The sequence below is a fragment of the Pholis gunnellus genome, assembly GCF_910591455.1.
Source record: "Pholis gunnellus genome assembly, chromosome: 9".
NCBI lineage: Eukaryota > Metazoa > Chordata > Actinopteri > Perciformes > Pholidae > Pholis > Pholis gunnellus.
In genome coordinates, this window is record NC_136535.1 from 8,041,476 (window position 1) to 8,057,288 (window position 15,813).

Here is a 15,813-nt window from a genome sequence, read left to right on the forward strand (position 1 = left end):
ATTTATTCGCCCTTGAAGAACATGGACGGCTAGCTCGGAAAACATGTGTAGAGCTGCATGTCCAAGAGCCATATGATCGGCCCATCAGAGAGCCAGTGGTGGGGCGGCGCTGTTGTGAAGGCCGTTTCACTGACAAGTTTACACAAAGCTCCTGAGCGACAGGGACATGGACGTGATTGAGTGTCACATTACAATGTATGATGTGGAAAGTCACCGAGACCACATTTTATTTATTAAACATCAGGACACATCTCTGGCATATCCTATTCCGGCAATAGGAGATAACACAGGCAACTGTGTTTCATAAAGCGGTCATGCTTAACATTATTCAGAAGCAATACAACCCAACAATGTGACTTGATGCAAATTGTTCGTTGTATCAAACAGGGAAGGGACAAACATGGCAAAGATTGTGGTACAGCAGGAGACGCACGCTAGTGATTGACAGCATTTCAAAACAGAGGATGTCTGATGGAAAAACAGCACAGGCATCACTATTGTTTTCATGGGAAAGCAGATTGTGACAGTGGCGTGAGCCAGATAGCAAACATGCAACATACCCGTCGTTGTACGAGGCATCGTGGCGTGCTGATGCCAGAATGTCCATCTCAATGAGGTTGTCCTGTAAAGTCTCTAGGAATGCCTGCTTTGCTATGTTTCTACATACAGGTGAAAAGATGGATATGAAGCTAGTGTGAGATGTGCGTGCAAGAGACACAGAAATGCCAATACAGTATGTGATCACCAAGCAACATCAACATCAACAACAACAACAACAACAACTGACAAATGGGGGTCAAGACGGACGGCGTGGGACAAAGAAACCAAGGCCCTTATGGAACTACTTCTACAAAGGTGTGAGACAAATAACATCTAGCTCTCTTGATCCCCCTCGTTTGGGCTCTGCCATACCTGGTTTTGTACGAGCCCTGCCCTTCTCTGCAAGCGTCTTGCTCTTCTCTGATAAACATTAGAGTATTCTGGCTCCTTTAAGGTTGTGATTGGAAGAAAACAATGCATCACTCACAAATGAGAACCTTAAGCTTTCTAACACTTATTTCAGACAAAACACTTTTCAATATCTTAGTTTTTAATTACAAATGCACTAAAGTTCCATAGCGTCCACACTGGATAGTATCCTTAGGTGAAGTTGAGTGTCATTTAATGGTTGCAACACTGGAAAAAAAACACATTTTCAGTTTGTTCTAAAGTTTCTAGAGGCGCGTGTCTCATTTCTCCCCATGATGCACTCCCCCTGCAGCAATGCAATGTAGAAATGAACTGTCCACATGCAATGGGCAGGCTGAACACGTTCAGTGGTACAAGAGAAAAGCCTTGTTTTTGATCCCTGCCCCTTCGAGGTTAGTGTGAAGTCTCTCAAGCTTGTGTTCTGGGAAGGAATGCAATTTTTAATGAAGAGAGGGAGCAATACTTGGCAGAAATTCTGAAGAAAATGGTGAGGCTGGAGAGGGCCTTCCAACTGCTGGCACCTCTCCACTGGCAGAGCAGAATAAGACCTACCAGTGCAGAATTTGTCAGGGCCATTACATTTCACAAAAGTGACCAGAGAGGTCAATTCCAATACTATTAATTAAGTAAAAGGGACATTAAAATATGTGTGTGTCTGTGTAGATGTCACTAATGGTTTCAATTTCCTTATTAGAACTTTAGCAGTTGATCATGTCAAACAGACATATGTGGTTTGAGCAGCCCTCTTGCCTGTTGCAGATTCCCTCTCGCCGCCATCTGGTTTCTGCTCCACAGGGAATACCTGTGCGGGATTAACTTTGGAGCTGGATGACATGTAATCATTCATTATCCCACTAACTGTCCTTCCACCATCCAAAATTGATGCTAATTTTCCTGTTGGCTGAACCGTCTCACAAAAACTGAAGGAAGAGACAGTCGTTCTCTTCATGGCCGGTGTTTAGCCGTGCCAGCTAAGCTATTAGCTAGTCTCCTGTCAACAACGGTTTCATTTATGGCAGCGTGTTTTGACTGTATACACCACAGGCAACAGTGAGGGCTAAGGTTTTCTATTGGATCGCTTTGAATAGATTCATCTCATCAAATCTTCTAAATGAAGGAAGAAAAATCAAGGCTACACAATGTCCTTTTTATTTAAATTTGGTCAGCAGGCTACCTGACCACATGAGAAGCTTATAGAGAGAATATTGTGATCATTATGAGGTTTGAGATAACATGCCACGCTATTCTTGATTTCACCCCACCTTGCAATAAGACCAGCAGAAGAAATACCAACAGATATTCCCTTTATTACAATAACACTTGACAGATCCACTTCACACAAGGGCCTCCTGTTGAGAAATGTGCTAGAGAACCGGGCACTGATTAATATGAAATAATAAATAAAACTCAGGGCTGAAGTGGAGGAGCTATGAAGCCATGCTCACGGGAGCCCAAATGTAATTTAGCAAGAACCGTTTCACATCCAGCATGATCGTAATTACTCTTTGTTGGGATTGCTAACGTCGGACAAAGACCCAAAAGCAGCACTTTTCTCTTGTTTGCCACAAAATCACGTTCATCTCAAACGTAGGCCTTCGCCCCTAGCAGGATATTCTCCATTTCATTACTTTGCTCCTTGTAAGCACTGCGGTATTTTAATATGGAGCAGACAGCATGAAAAACTCAAGCTCAGACTTGCCAACATCTCTATACATCGTCGGGGAGACAAGTCACAGGGTACCTCGTTTCCAGGGGGATGTTGCTGTTGAGCAGCCAGTTGTCCTGCGTGCCGCCGGGATCTTGACCACTGGCCGGACCCTCAGGAGGGACAGAGCTGTCTGTGGGCGCGGGGCTTGGGTTACTCCGCGGTGTGTAGTTGCCCCTGTTCAAGGAGTTAATGGAGGCCGCATGGTGCTGATGATTGGGCGAGTGGGAGTGGGAGAGCGGTAGAGGAGGCGTCCGCAGCCGAGAATGGTTCTGAAAGGCTCCGTCTGAAAGTGAAAGAGGAAAAAAAAGAGAGATATTCAACGCTACTGCAGAGCCATTGCGGGTGCATATTCCAAAAAAAGGTTGGTGAAAGTGTGCGCGTGTGCTAGCAGGGTAAGAAGAGCCTTATGGTGTTATTTCAACTCCCCGAGCTGCAACATGACTGATGAATGATTAGCCATAGTTTCACCAGCAGTGCAAAAATTAACACCTAAACTAATTTCAGTGAAGAGCTGCAAAGCCCTTATGTGACCCACTCACAAAAAACGCCCCTCTTCTGCTCATTATTTCTCCTAACTGGTCTCTATCAGAGTGTGCTTTCTGCCTCCCACAGAGACCTGTGGCAGTTTGCTCAGACCGAACACTGGCTTCTGTGTAAATGGTCGAGCTGGCTTCTTCTTCTTCTTTTTTTACTTTTATTTAGCCAGGGAATGATGTTTGAGCATGCATAATAATAATAATAATAATAAACTTTATGTTGTAAAACGCAGTTACAATGCACTTTACAATAAAAACAGAACAGATTTAAAACATAAAAGGAATGAATTGAAATAAAAGCCAAAAACTAAATACCTAAACAAAGAGAGTAAAATAAACTTAAATGTAATATATATATTTAAATCACAGAAAAGCAATTTAAAAAAAAAGTGGGTTTTTAAAAGTGATTTTGATCTCATTTGGCAGATAATTCCAGAGTCTATTAGCTCCTAATGCAAAGGCTCTATCTCCTTTGTGTAAGCATCTGGACCTTGGAACAACAAGGAACGACGCATCCGAGGATCTCGGGGGATAGATATAGAGATAAATAACTTAAGCAATAATAACAAAATCAATTCTAAAAGGTAGACGGTCATGTTTACTAGCAGCAGAGTTTTGGATGAGCTGGAGGCTGATGCCAGAGAACGAGGAGTTAAATCGACTAGTTACAATATGAAGGCACGGATAACGTTTTTTAGGAGACAGATATAGTCTAAACCTTGAAATGCTTCTTAAACGACGAAAGCAGGATTTCATTTGGTTTGTCTAAACTCAGGTTTTGATTGAAAATGACACCATGCAGAGTTTTTCTTTATTAACAATAGCCTTGTGCAGAATGTTTTACCACGGCTTGCCTGAAGCGATTTTTGAAACTGAAACCTCATTAGAAGTGATTGCAGTGGTCACGTACTGTTCCAGAGCTTTTAGCAGCCAAAACCGTCTCTTTTTGTCTCTTCTTTTACCAGCTCTGTTGTCACTTCCCATCAGAGGTATTAAAACTATTAGATATGAAGTCTATAGGAACAGATTGTACCCAGTGGTCCTATATGCACGATTTGATGCTCTCTGCTCTTCACAAGAAAGAAGACCAATGTCCTTGTGCACTCTCTATCCATTTATTTCCACATTTGTTAAGCCATTCATCAATCAATGAACTCCTGGCTTGACTGAGAATGAAAGACTGGCTTTTCTTTAAAGCAGAAAGCCTCCTTTATTTCACAGATATCCCCAACACTAAATTGCCAATTTACAGCAGAGGGAGCGGAGTAGACACATAGAGGGCTTATTTTGTATAATCAGTTGCTTTATTAAAGCGATATCTGCTCGCGCCAGTCAAGGAGCTTAGTGTCATTTCAGGTTTCTGTAGGGGTCAGGAACATGAAGATGCTATATCAACATGTGTCAATCAAGGCAGACTGATGCACAAGCCGCTGAGGTGCAAAACTGAGAACAAAGTAGCATTAAGCTTCGTGGCTTGAGGCATTTTAGGAAAGCGGAGCGAGAGAGAGCCCTTTGTGTTCTCAGGTAACGTGCAAACGATTGGCTCGGCAAGGAAAAACAAGACAGAAATGTAGTTTAATCCTCAAGCACATGCTAACGTCTCTTCCAGCGAGCTTTTTAAACACGCGGGTGCTTTACAGAAAGTTTAGCAATTCAGCTCATCTATATTGTTACTCTGTATGTTTCGTTTGCAGTCAACAACAGAAAGAAAAAAGCCTTCCCCTCCAGACCCTATGGTGAACCTGGCTCTCTGCCTCATAGTGCACATGTTCCATAAGGATGAACCCCAGGCAGAAATTGAGTGCCACATTATGCATCCGCCACACTGATAGATGGTCCCATACTGAGGACACTTTTGCACAATGCTGCCCTCGTAATTAGCCGAACCAGTGAGAGAGAGAGAGAGAGGCGCACCACAGTCCTGATGAACAATAGACTGGTCTGAGGTAAAACCGCACAGATGTTGATGACCTCCCTCCCGTTCCGTAATGTACCTGATCCCTAAAGCCATTAATAAGGTTATGCAAATGTGATGCAAGGACGGCACAAACATACGCAGAGAAATATATCACAAGGACAAATGCATCACTTCGCTGGAATGCATTTAGTGCTCGGTAAACAAATACTTTACTTCCTGTGACGATCAGGCGAATGTGGGGCATTTCAGTGTGATTCATTTTTCTAACACTTCTTTTTTTATCTGAGGACCATACTTGCAATAAATTGAAAGTCACGCTACGGCTCAAAAATTACAGGAAACAGGTTGCCTGTTTCAGTGTCAAGTGTTTCACAATATTGCAGCTTAAAACAAGCTGGAATATTAACATGTCTGCTGTTGAGGCAAACTGTTCCCAAAATGTCACAATAGAAGGTTAGTCTAGGGCGAGCACGAGTGAAATCGGATCAAAGTAAATCAGCTGAACATACCATGGAGTGACAAATCACAAAGCTATTGTATCATCCCAAAGAAAAGCAGCTACCAAACATATTTAGAACCCAAATGTATTTAATCTAAGTTACATTAAATGATTAAACTGGATGCAGGAATAGATTTAGGTTAGAAACATACACATCTGAAATATTTGATCACAATCCAATCCACATTTAAATCAAGTTTCCAAAGTGCCAAGTTTAAGTTATGTATATATTATATACATTTATATGATATATATTTTCATGGTATGATATATATTTTTTGGAATAAAGAACCAGAGTACTGCTGCATTATTATTTGTCAGTAGCCACAAATGATTATAAAGTGTTTAAAAGAATCTTGTACAAATGCTTTGCAGTCTACATGGAAGAGTTGCCGCAGTAAATCTGCCTGCTTCACTCTGCTGTGTATTTGCATACAAGCCATCACCATTTGAATGCATCGTAGAACTCGTTCTCCAGAAAAAGGACGAGCACTGCATCGTGATTTACATTCACTACTTGACTGTATTGCATGTCTTCCCTTGTCCCTTCAATAACCCTTCAACAGCCAGGTAAGTAGTCACTGCTATCTCCGGGGGAGTTGAACAGAAAGACGAGAAGCAGGACAATAAAGGACAGTTTATGAGACAAAGCCACACGACCCCCACATATGTGGTGACTCAGCAACAATTATTCACTGCTATCCAAAAGGACAGAGAAAAAATAAATGATTTTCTTTTGACCCGCTTTGCACAACGAAATTGGCATGAAAAGGAGATTCATTTGTTATCGGAGAGACATAGAAGGGGGACTTGGCTACAATAACCAAACCTTCACGCGACATTCAAGACAGAAGCCTAAAGATATCCATTCAGTCTGGGAATGTGGGTTTTTCATTTTTCTTCCTAACAGATGTATGGACTGGTTAAGGCCTCCTGACGCTATTCTAGATGAGTAATTAAGGCAAATCCATTTCATTAGCCAAGACCTCAACCCCCCATCATGAGAGATAACGTCTGTCTAATGGTTGGATGTTGTAATTGCTGGGAGGCAACTATCCAACTTGTGAGGTACCAAATAGCTGAACTAAAGTTACATTTGAAATATTTAAACTAAGGATTTCTATGGGAGCTCTGAGCATGTTCACTATTTACTCAAGAAAAAATCTGGCAAACGTATCTCATGATAGTGAATCAATACCAGGTGTAGAAGACACGTTTTAAAACATATTATTAAGAGCTTTGGTGGAAGATAACACACACACATGTGCTATCTGAGGGCTTTCTATTTCTAACAGGTTGATGTTGAATTTCAAATGCATTTATTATATGATTTGAAAACTGCAGTGGGGATTCTTGTAGACTTGTATTGGGTTTTATCCAAAGAAGACACAACTCAACAAAGCTCCTTAAATAAGTAATTCAAAATGACCTAAATATGATAATCTAATTAAATTGAGGGATTGCCATACTTTTTTTATAGGTGAAGGTGTGCAGTACTCTACTTTGCCAAAAGCCATGTTGTTTGAAATGCAATACAGTTTCAATTATATCGTAAAATGAACGAACATGAAAGTTTAAGAATGAAGAAAAACATTTTTATAAGAGTACATTTTCTTGTGTCTGTGATTTCAGTGAACACCAACTGTCTGAGTTACACATCAACACAACTACACAACTTGCGTTAGTTGGTGAAAAGAAAATCCTTTTTTCTGGTCGTACATGTTCTGCAAAGTATCACAATCGCATTGACCTGTCAGTAATGATGCCACTGTACAAATGAGAAGTACAAATGTCACCATACCTGCTGCCCTGCCTGACTAAAGATCAGCAACAGTAGTCATGGAAACAATTCAGAAACCTGCACTACAGCAGTACACCTATATTTAAGAGACCAGCATTTATATTTATTTTGGTTATATTTATTTATTTACGTTAGCTTTACGTGTATATCTATGTAGGAAAAAAAACGTTTCAGTGGCATCATTCTTGCCACATTTGTTTACATAAGGAGGAACACTGGGTTCAGACGTGTCGTGTCACTTTGCACAGTGTCCAGGGAGAAGTTCTATTTCTGAACGAGACCAGCGGATCAAATCCACAGCACCGATGATCACACCTGATGAGATAAAACGATGTGACACGCCGCGGACACTCGGCCCGACGCACTGAGGTGTGAGCCACTCAATGCAGAATTAATCAAAAGCTATCCAGCGGCCAGATAAATCATTGAGTCTTACTTACTGCTACAGCCCCTATGGATAATCATAAGAGCAAAGTTTCCAGTTGAGTAGCGTTTGTCTATAAAAATACAAATAGAATTTGACATGAAGGCAGTGAAGCTGCAATATCTCTCCTGGCTCCCTGTAGCCGGTTCTCTCTGCTGGCCCTGCTGTTTCCTCCACCATTAACGAAGTCTGGAGGGAAGAGCCATGCGGGAATACTAGCTGTCTTTCCTGGGCTCATTTGAGAGGTAACAGGTACCACAAATAACACATGGTGGGGGTAACGCTCAGCTCTCGACTGGCTCTCTCGATGGGAACGAGGGGGGAAAAGACCTTCTGGAATCCGAAAGTAAGTTTGCCGTCATTACTAACAAGAGGAGAAAAAGACCTGCTATCGTTCATCCTTCCACCAGCTTTCACTGAGGACACCAAATGAGGTACGGAAGCGAGAAGAACTAGTTTCACACGATGCAGTCTATGAACATGGTCACGTGAGCCGTTGCAGAAGTAAATTCAAACATATAAACATGGAAAAAAAACCATTCTGGAAACGTTTTATTTTTGAAACGCAGCAATTTAAAAACAGGAGGTTTACTGCTGTTTGCAACCTAATCCATTAGGACTAGTCCTGGCATATGCTTCTCTCCGCCTCTCTGAGATCAAATGGATTTTCTGTCATTCTTTTGAGCTGCCTTAGCAAGAACAAGACAAGTGGTTGTGTCTGCTCGACTCTGTGTGTCACTCTGCTGCATATCCATCAGGAGGTTGAAGATTTTGTTAGAGGGCACAGATGGTCTGCAATTATCGTGGAATGAAAGTGATGCATCTCGATATATGTCAATGAAAAGAAGATACGTAGGTATGCAAAACGCATTACCCGTGGACTCCGTGCGCTGACGAACAGCAAGTCAAACGGAACTGGACAAATTGTCTGTTGGCTGCAGTTCATTGATAACTCAACATCAATAGAAAAACGATTCCGTTTGATACGTCAACTCAAAAATGTAACCTCGCGATTCTCTGGGAAAAACAGGGGCACGGCATGCGGGTTGCCATGAGCTACTCATTAAATTATCATTCAGCCTCAGATAGCTCATTCCTCTTGGTGTCCGGTGGATGAATTACTCTCTGGAGTGACCTCTTTTAACCACATTTTCCCCGTCCTCGCAGACACAGGGGGATGATTAAGCAGTTTGAATAAAGACTTATTTGAATTCACGCACAGCCACGTCCCCCAGGCCTTCCACCCACCCAGCCCTTCCTGCTTGGTCAGCTGTGAGGTGGTGTCGGCGGTGCGCTGGCCCTTTCACCGGGGGAGCCCGGCTGCACTGAAAGCCAACACTGGCCCCATGCTGTTTTGCATTAAGAAATGCTAATACGGGGAGGTTGCAGTGTGTCAGATCTTGCAGCTCAGCGTGGCAGCGGGCTTCCCACTGGCAGTCTCCCCAGGAAGAAGCCCCTCAGAGAAAGCCAGGGGCCACGGGGAAACACATGCTCCACAAAAGGAGTGCAGGCCTCAGCGAGCAGCTTCGTCAGCCTTACAGAAACTCTGGCTCAGTGTTCTTCCGAATGAAAACAGGATCGCGAGGAACAACAACAACAACGACAAAAAACAACAACTCTGCAGCCTCAAAGGCTACTAATGTGAATAACGATATGCTGCTGAGAGCATTTACTTGTTCAAAATCCAGCATAACATTTTAAGTCCTGTGTGCGGGCTAAAAGATGACCTTGAGCAAATGCAATCCGAAGTGATAAAAAGCCACCTGTTTTCCAGTGCAACAGATACACTGCGAGCCAATTATTTTAGGCACACATGGTTCTCTGTGGTTGTTTACTGACAGCAAAAAAAAGCAAATATTCCCTGCACTGTGTCAACTCTGAATTTGAATATTTCTTCAATAACTGACCTGTATGTCAAAGAGATGTGATTTGATATTCCAGCTATTTTTTTTACCATGGTGACTTTAAAATTAGCTTTTTTTTTTTTTTGCTCATGTAATTCTTACCGAAAGCCTGAGATGCATACTCAATGCCAGATTACACTGCATTTATAACAACATGAAGTCTGAATGAAGATCATGCATAAAACAGAACACATTACAATTCCATGAATTACCATTTCCATAAATTCGATCAGACGATTCAGGGAAATGTGTAATCTTCGATTTAATCACATTGGCTGAGCAGTTGTGTGCAGCCCCGTTTTGTGAGACAGACCTACACCACTACCGAGCTGGCTCACTCTAGTTTTGTCACCTTGAGAAAATGAAGTTCATATTGCTGAGGGGAAAAGTCTCACTACACATCCAACACGTTTTAATGAAATCATTTCATCCTTTAAATGCTGAAACCAGCCTGGGTTGAGGAATTAACATAAATGATTTGCCAAAAAAAAAATCAACACACAAAACCTGTCAAGGCAAAAGCTAAAAATACAAAATAATATCTACTTAAATCAGGATTTTTCCCAATTTGACTGGATTAGTCACTTTTTCATTAGATTCAAGCAGCGGCTTCAAAGAACAGCCAAAGAGTCAAATAAATTTCAACCAAAAGTGCAAGAGAAGCAGATTTAAATAAACAAAATCTGCAAGCTCTTAAAGTTTTAGGTTGTGATGTGGAAATTGCGCGAGGAGGCATGGAGCAGCTTACATGGCTCATTAGGTGGTTTAAGTGAACAATGGAAGCTCTTCTCTCTCTCTGATTGTAATTGGCTCCTTAGTGTCAAAGATTTTCTGTAATTAAACAATGACAAGCGTCATAGAAAAATCTCAAAGAGAAACTTGAAGATTTCACTTATTTATTTCTACGTAACTGCAGCGAGGTGAAAGGTCCTCGGAATGGTTTTATGTTACAAAGCTATACAAGCAGGGAAAGACTTTGCACCCAAGAGACACACAGAACCCTGCTGTACTTTGCAACTTAAAAGGATTCTTTCAAATCCTGTAGAGGACTGAAGGCGCGACTGGAGCTGAGGATATTCCTCCTCAGTGCTCTCCCACTCCTTTCTCAAAGCCCCGAGGCCAACCTAAATGCTGCACCTATGCAAATCAGTATCATTGTTATGAGACAAATCTGCCGCGGTAAAGGCCATTCCCCCCACCCATGTCCCCTTAAGCACAGTCATGTCACCGCCGGTGACCGGCGTGTTGCTACTCTGGAATTAGGGGGGGGGGGGGGGGAGGAGATTTGCGCCTGGATTAATAACTCATTCTCTGGGCTTTCTGAGCAGGCAGCTGGGGCACTTTGGAGTTTGATGTAATGCAACCCTTTGGGAAGTTAACTTGGAAGCTGGATCAATTATTTAGACCCTTTCATTTTGTTTTGTGGTTGCCGCGCCAGTGGGAGACGCAGCAAGTAGTTGTAGTTGAAAGGCATCAACATTCAAATATTAAAAAAATACCCTATTTGGCATTCAAAGCGATGGCTTCTGGGAGACATGCGGCATAAATGGCTGAGTTTGAATGACAACATTTCATATTTACATATCGACGGATCACAAACAGGAATATGTAACCTGCTGCAGTTACAAGTGTGGAGTTTTGTGACCATAATAATAAATCGGGTTTCCTAAGGTTACCTTGAGGAAATTCTTCTTATGTATTTTTTATTTGCCATGCATTGAGCTCTTGCAGTGTAATAAACAAAGTTCATTGAATAAGTGCACATCAAGGCCTTCCAAGCCAGTAATGGATCCACGAGATGTCTATGAATCTACAGCAATGGGTTATACAGGAACAAACAAAGAATGTCAAAGCAACGCGACACGATAAACTATCTCCCAAATAAAACCTGTAGGTTAGCTGCTGACACGCGCTGACAGCGACTTCCTCAATGGACTGCACATGTTTTACAGTCACTGAATTATTTCCTCGACCGTCAACGCTATGTTTGCAGTTTGAGCCCAAATGTCCTTCTGTCAGTCTGAATGAGTGTTAAGTCAACAGCAGGAAACACTGAGTGTTTCAAGAGGAATGAGTAGCTGACATGTATTAATGAGAAACCACGTAGGGAGTTTTCAATCCTAATCTCCCTCAAGGAGCAGTGTCTGAGATGCTATCAAAATATGACACTACAGTGTGCCTTTCGTGGGGCTATCACTGCTTTTAATACAACTTCAAAGGGAGTCAGTCTTTGCAGCGATATATGATGATAAAGCAGGGACTTGCACCTGGTGTGAAGTAACTTTCTTCATGCCTTGCTTACTTTCTTTATGAGGTGCAGAGGATGCAAGCAGGATGTTTTTGAATATTCTATAGAGGCATTGTGATGGGTTTCTCCCACCAGCACGCATTGAAACTGCAGAGAAATATCTGTGACAAATATCTCCCACTGAACCAAAATTGCCTTTCTCTTTGAGTGAGGCTCTGAACTCTGCAGACCTCGCTTCAGAGAGTTCTGTACTTTTCCTGAGGCTACATATCGACTCAAAGTTTCAACTCTCTCTCATGGTGCTCGAAAAAAGAAAAAAAAAACACACTCTTGCCCACAGCCATCTGCATGACCTATAACACAACATGTCCAGGAGCAGGGGAAGGCTAACCTCCAGAAAGCAACAGTAGTTTGAAAACACAACTCACCATCAGCAGTTGCAGTGGCAGGAGCATACAGGTTCTCTGAGCCAGTTTTAACTAAGAATGAATTGGGGCCAAACTCATCCTCAGAGTCAGAGTCCTGGGCTGGCTGAGCCGCACAGTTACCTAGCAACCCTCCCTGGCTCTCATTGGCTGCAAAGGAAAGGGGAGGGTATGGGAGTTGCTCAACAGGGGAGGAGGAGGCGGATGAACAATGCAGCGGAGGACCTGTGGACCACAAACAGAGACAACAAATGGGGGGGGATATGAAACACACCCAAACATAGGCAACATCACAGAACAGACACACACACACACACGCACGCACACACACACACACACACACACACACATAGGCAAGACTTAACTCTGACACTTCAAAAACAAACAGGGACACATCTGCCTTTGTCTCCGCCACCTCGCCCCAGCTGGCAAGAACAATCCAAACAACGGAAATTACTTTGAGATAGAATAGAAAAAGGTAAATGCCTGCACTGGTTTAGAGAGAGAAAAAAACAACTAGACACCTTTTTGGGATGTTAAATGCAAATGAGCCTTTTGCTTTCTAGAGCACAGCCCCGGTCATATTGTGCACATATTTAACAATACGATAAATAAATCCAATTATCGTTTCTTCCTGTAAAACATGATATGAAGTGTTTTTATTGAAGCTAGTATCGACCGTTTTCAACCAATAATATCATGACATCCATCCACCAATCAATCTGCAACTTTTACAGCGGCGTGCGCATTCTAAGCCCGCCCACCTTTGAGCAGTCCAATCAAATGTGAGGATTTGATGGGGTCTAAATCCCTCTTGTAACATTACACAGCTCAAAAATTCTCACAATACTCACAGTATAGAAGCTAAAGAGGCTCGAACTTCAGTTTCAACAGCAATTAAAAAAAATAAAAAGAAGAAAAAACATTAAAGAATAAGTGCATCTACTAAAATACAACAAAAGAGTATTTCAAATTCCAGACACCATCTCAAATAACTGTCTTTCAACAAACATCAAAAATTACAGTAGCAGATTCAAATTTGTGTGCGGTGCAGAAGGAACATTAATATGCTTCCAGATGTGTCGTGGTTGTTAATGCCCCCCTCCTGTGGAAACACATATAACCCCTGCCAGCAGAGAAATGCATTCAACCTGAACCAATCCTTCCTATTTCTTCTGCACTCTGTGTCCATCTCCGCTTTCCTAACTTCTCAGTAATACAGAACACAATAAGGATCAGACTGGCCATTGACCTTAACAGAAGAATATGAACAATTTACACTTGTGATTATTTATAGCTCCTTATTATATACCAATATGCAACCCTGATTCCTACATACAAATATAGCACGACTTCGTCTTTCAGGGCTTATTGGCTCCAATCCCCATGCTGTCATGGAATGTTAAATCTCCACGGAGCTCCTATTAATGTGTGATTAACTTCTGATGCAGCTCCGTGCCACGCTGAAAATGGAGTACTTAAGTAACATGACTGCAGCGAACAAAGCCATCAGTTTGCCGCCCTCCCCATCTTCCCATCAGTCCGCCGGTCGTGATGTCGAAATTCCTGCTGACTGGACCGCCATCCATCAGGAGAGATACATTTCCTCTCTTGCTCTGTAATGATCCCTGAAGAGTATTAAAATACGACTCACTGACTCGCATCTAATTAGGAAACAATTAGTGATATTAACATATCAGCCGCAGCCCTACACAAGCAGCCAATGCCCACTGCCCCGGAGAGTCACAGTTTGTGCTTCACAGACACTTTGCACTGCACACTTCATTTCTCCCTCAGTCCTCTGATGCTGGTTTGCAGGTAATGGTTGCAGGGACACAGCGGTCATGCTGTGGGTTAATGACCGGGACACTGTTGTACTTGAATGTATAGCAATGTACGACCGGGAGAGGAAGAGCCGCTGAAAAGAGCATCATTACGGTCATGTCCGGAATCCCTCGGTTACATCCAAGACACTGCATTTAACGTGTGTCAAAACAACAACACCCTGCTGAACAAAGTACCACCTGCACAGCTAGTATCTGCAGCTGCAAAGCACCGGGGGCGAGACTGAAGTTCTCGGCACAAAAGACAGAAATGAGCTGAACCGGGTCCCGGTCTGAATATTAAAGCATTTCTTCCCTCAAAGAGAGAGAATTCATCAACGGGACAAGAAAAGATTAAAGTTGTCGGAAAAACGGTCAAAGTCGTAACCTAAATGAGGTCAAAGTGGTCATGCTGAGCCGCCATTAGTCTGGCGCGCAGAGGTTTTACTGTCTCACTGGGTTTAATTGATGCTGGCTTGTGCCGCTCATGCCCGGGCCTCGTGAACCTAAAGTCACAGACAGGGCGAGAAGCCGCAGCTTGAGATGGCCAGTGAAGTCTCACTGGCTGCCAGAGCTGATTGCCTTTGCCTTCACTCACTATATTACAGCAGCAAAGGGGGACCTTTACTTCGGAGCCCCTGGACCATGCACTATTGCTTTAGTCCCTGACATCTTCAGGAAGTGCCCATCACTACCTGGCTTGGCCTGACAGCAAACAGAGACACGCACTGCATGTAAGGTCTTAATCAACTCATTAGCAACCCAATTAAAAGAATAGACAAGGCTGACTGTGAGCTGCAGGTTAGGACAACTGCTAATGATATTTTAATATTTAGTGCAACACCTTCTCGAATACATGTCTTGTAATACATTTTTGGAATACAACTGATGTTCTGATCCAAAGTGAGTGACTAAAGGTGCAACAAGTGACCAGCTGTGATTGTGTTTTAATTCTAAGAAAAAAGATTTACGGATTCTGAAATTCTGCAGATTAGATTCATATTCATAAAATGCATTTCAAGAAATACTTTTAAAGTATAACATTTCCACAGAACAAAAGTGGTTCAGGCAACAATAATCCAGGAGCAGCAAACCTCACATCAAAGCCCTAGTTCAAAGAATGACATTTATTTTCGAGGGAAAACCGATAACAGTATGAGGTGCTGGTATGAAAGACAGAAGCTGAACAGCAGCAGAAACATGAGAATGTGGGCGGACAGCTATGCATCAATACTTTTTTTACAAGCCTACAACTTCCAATAAATAAGCAAGTAGGTGTTCTTTGTTGTACTCAAAAAAACTTTGAGGAGACTCGTGAGTGTTGACGGGCACGCACACTGGCTGTTGCTGAGATGGTGCGAGACTGCTTGGTTGCAGGATGATATGTCATCAACATTTATATTTATACAACCAATGTGTTTATGATTCAATTATTTACTCGAGGACAGGGTTAAAATACAAGTTAAAGTCCTGGATTCAAAATGTAATTAGCATCAATAAGTATTAGCATCAAAATATACTTTAAGTACCAAAAGTAAAAGTAGACTCATAATGCAGA

At 42.3% G+C, this 15,813-nt stretch overlaps 1 protein-coding gene across 2 annotated transcripts in view; it reads right to left on the reverse strand.

Annotated features, from left to right (window-relative positions):
- The window catches only part of tenm4 (teneurin transmembrane protein 4), a gene marked incomplete at both ends in the record, with an annotated part of 111,028 nt that overhangs the window by 73,904 nt on the left and 21,311 nt on the right, over positions 1-15,813 (reverse strand). Inside the window, 3 exons of one of the 2 annotated variants that reach the window (XM_079165744.1) lie at positions 561-659; positions 2,711-2,960; positions 12,436-12,657. In XM_079165744.1, the coding sequence (XP_079021870.1) occupies positions 561-659; positions 2,711-2,960; positions 12,436-12,657 (571 nt within the window). The remainder of the gene's footprint in view (positions 1-560; positions 660-2,710; positions 2,961-12,435; positions 12,658-15,813) is intronic. The other variant, XM_079165745.1, reaches the window with a different exon arrangement.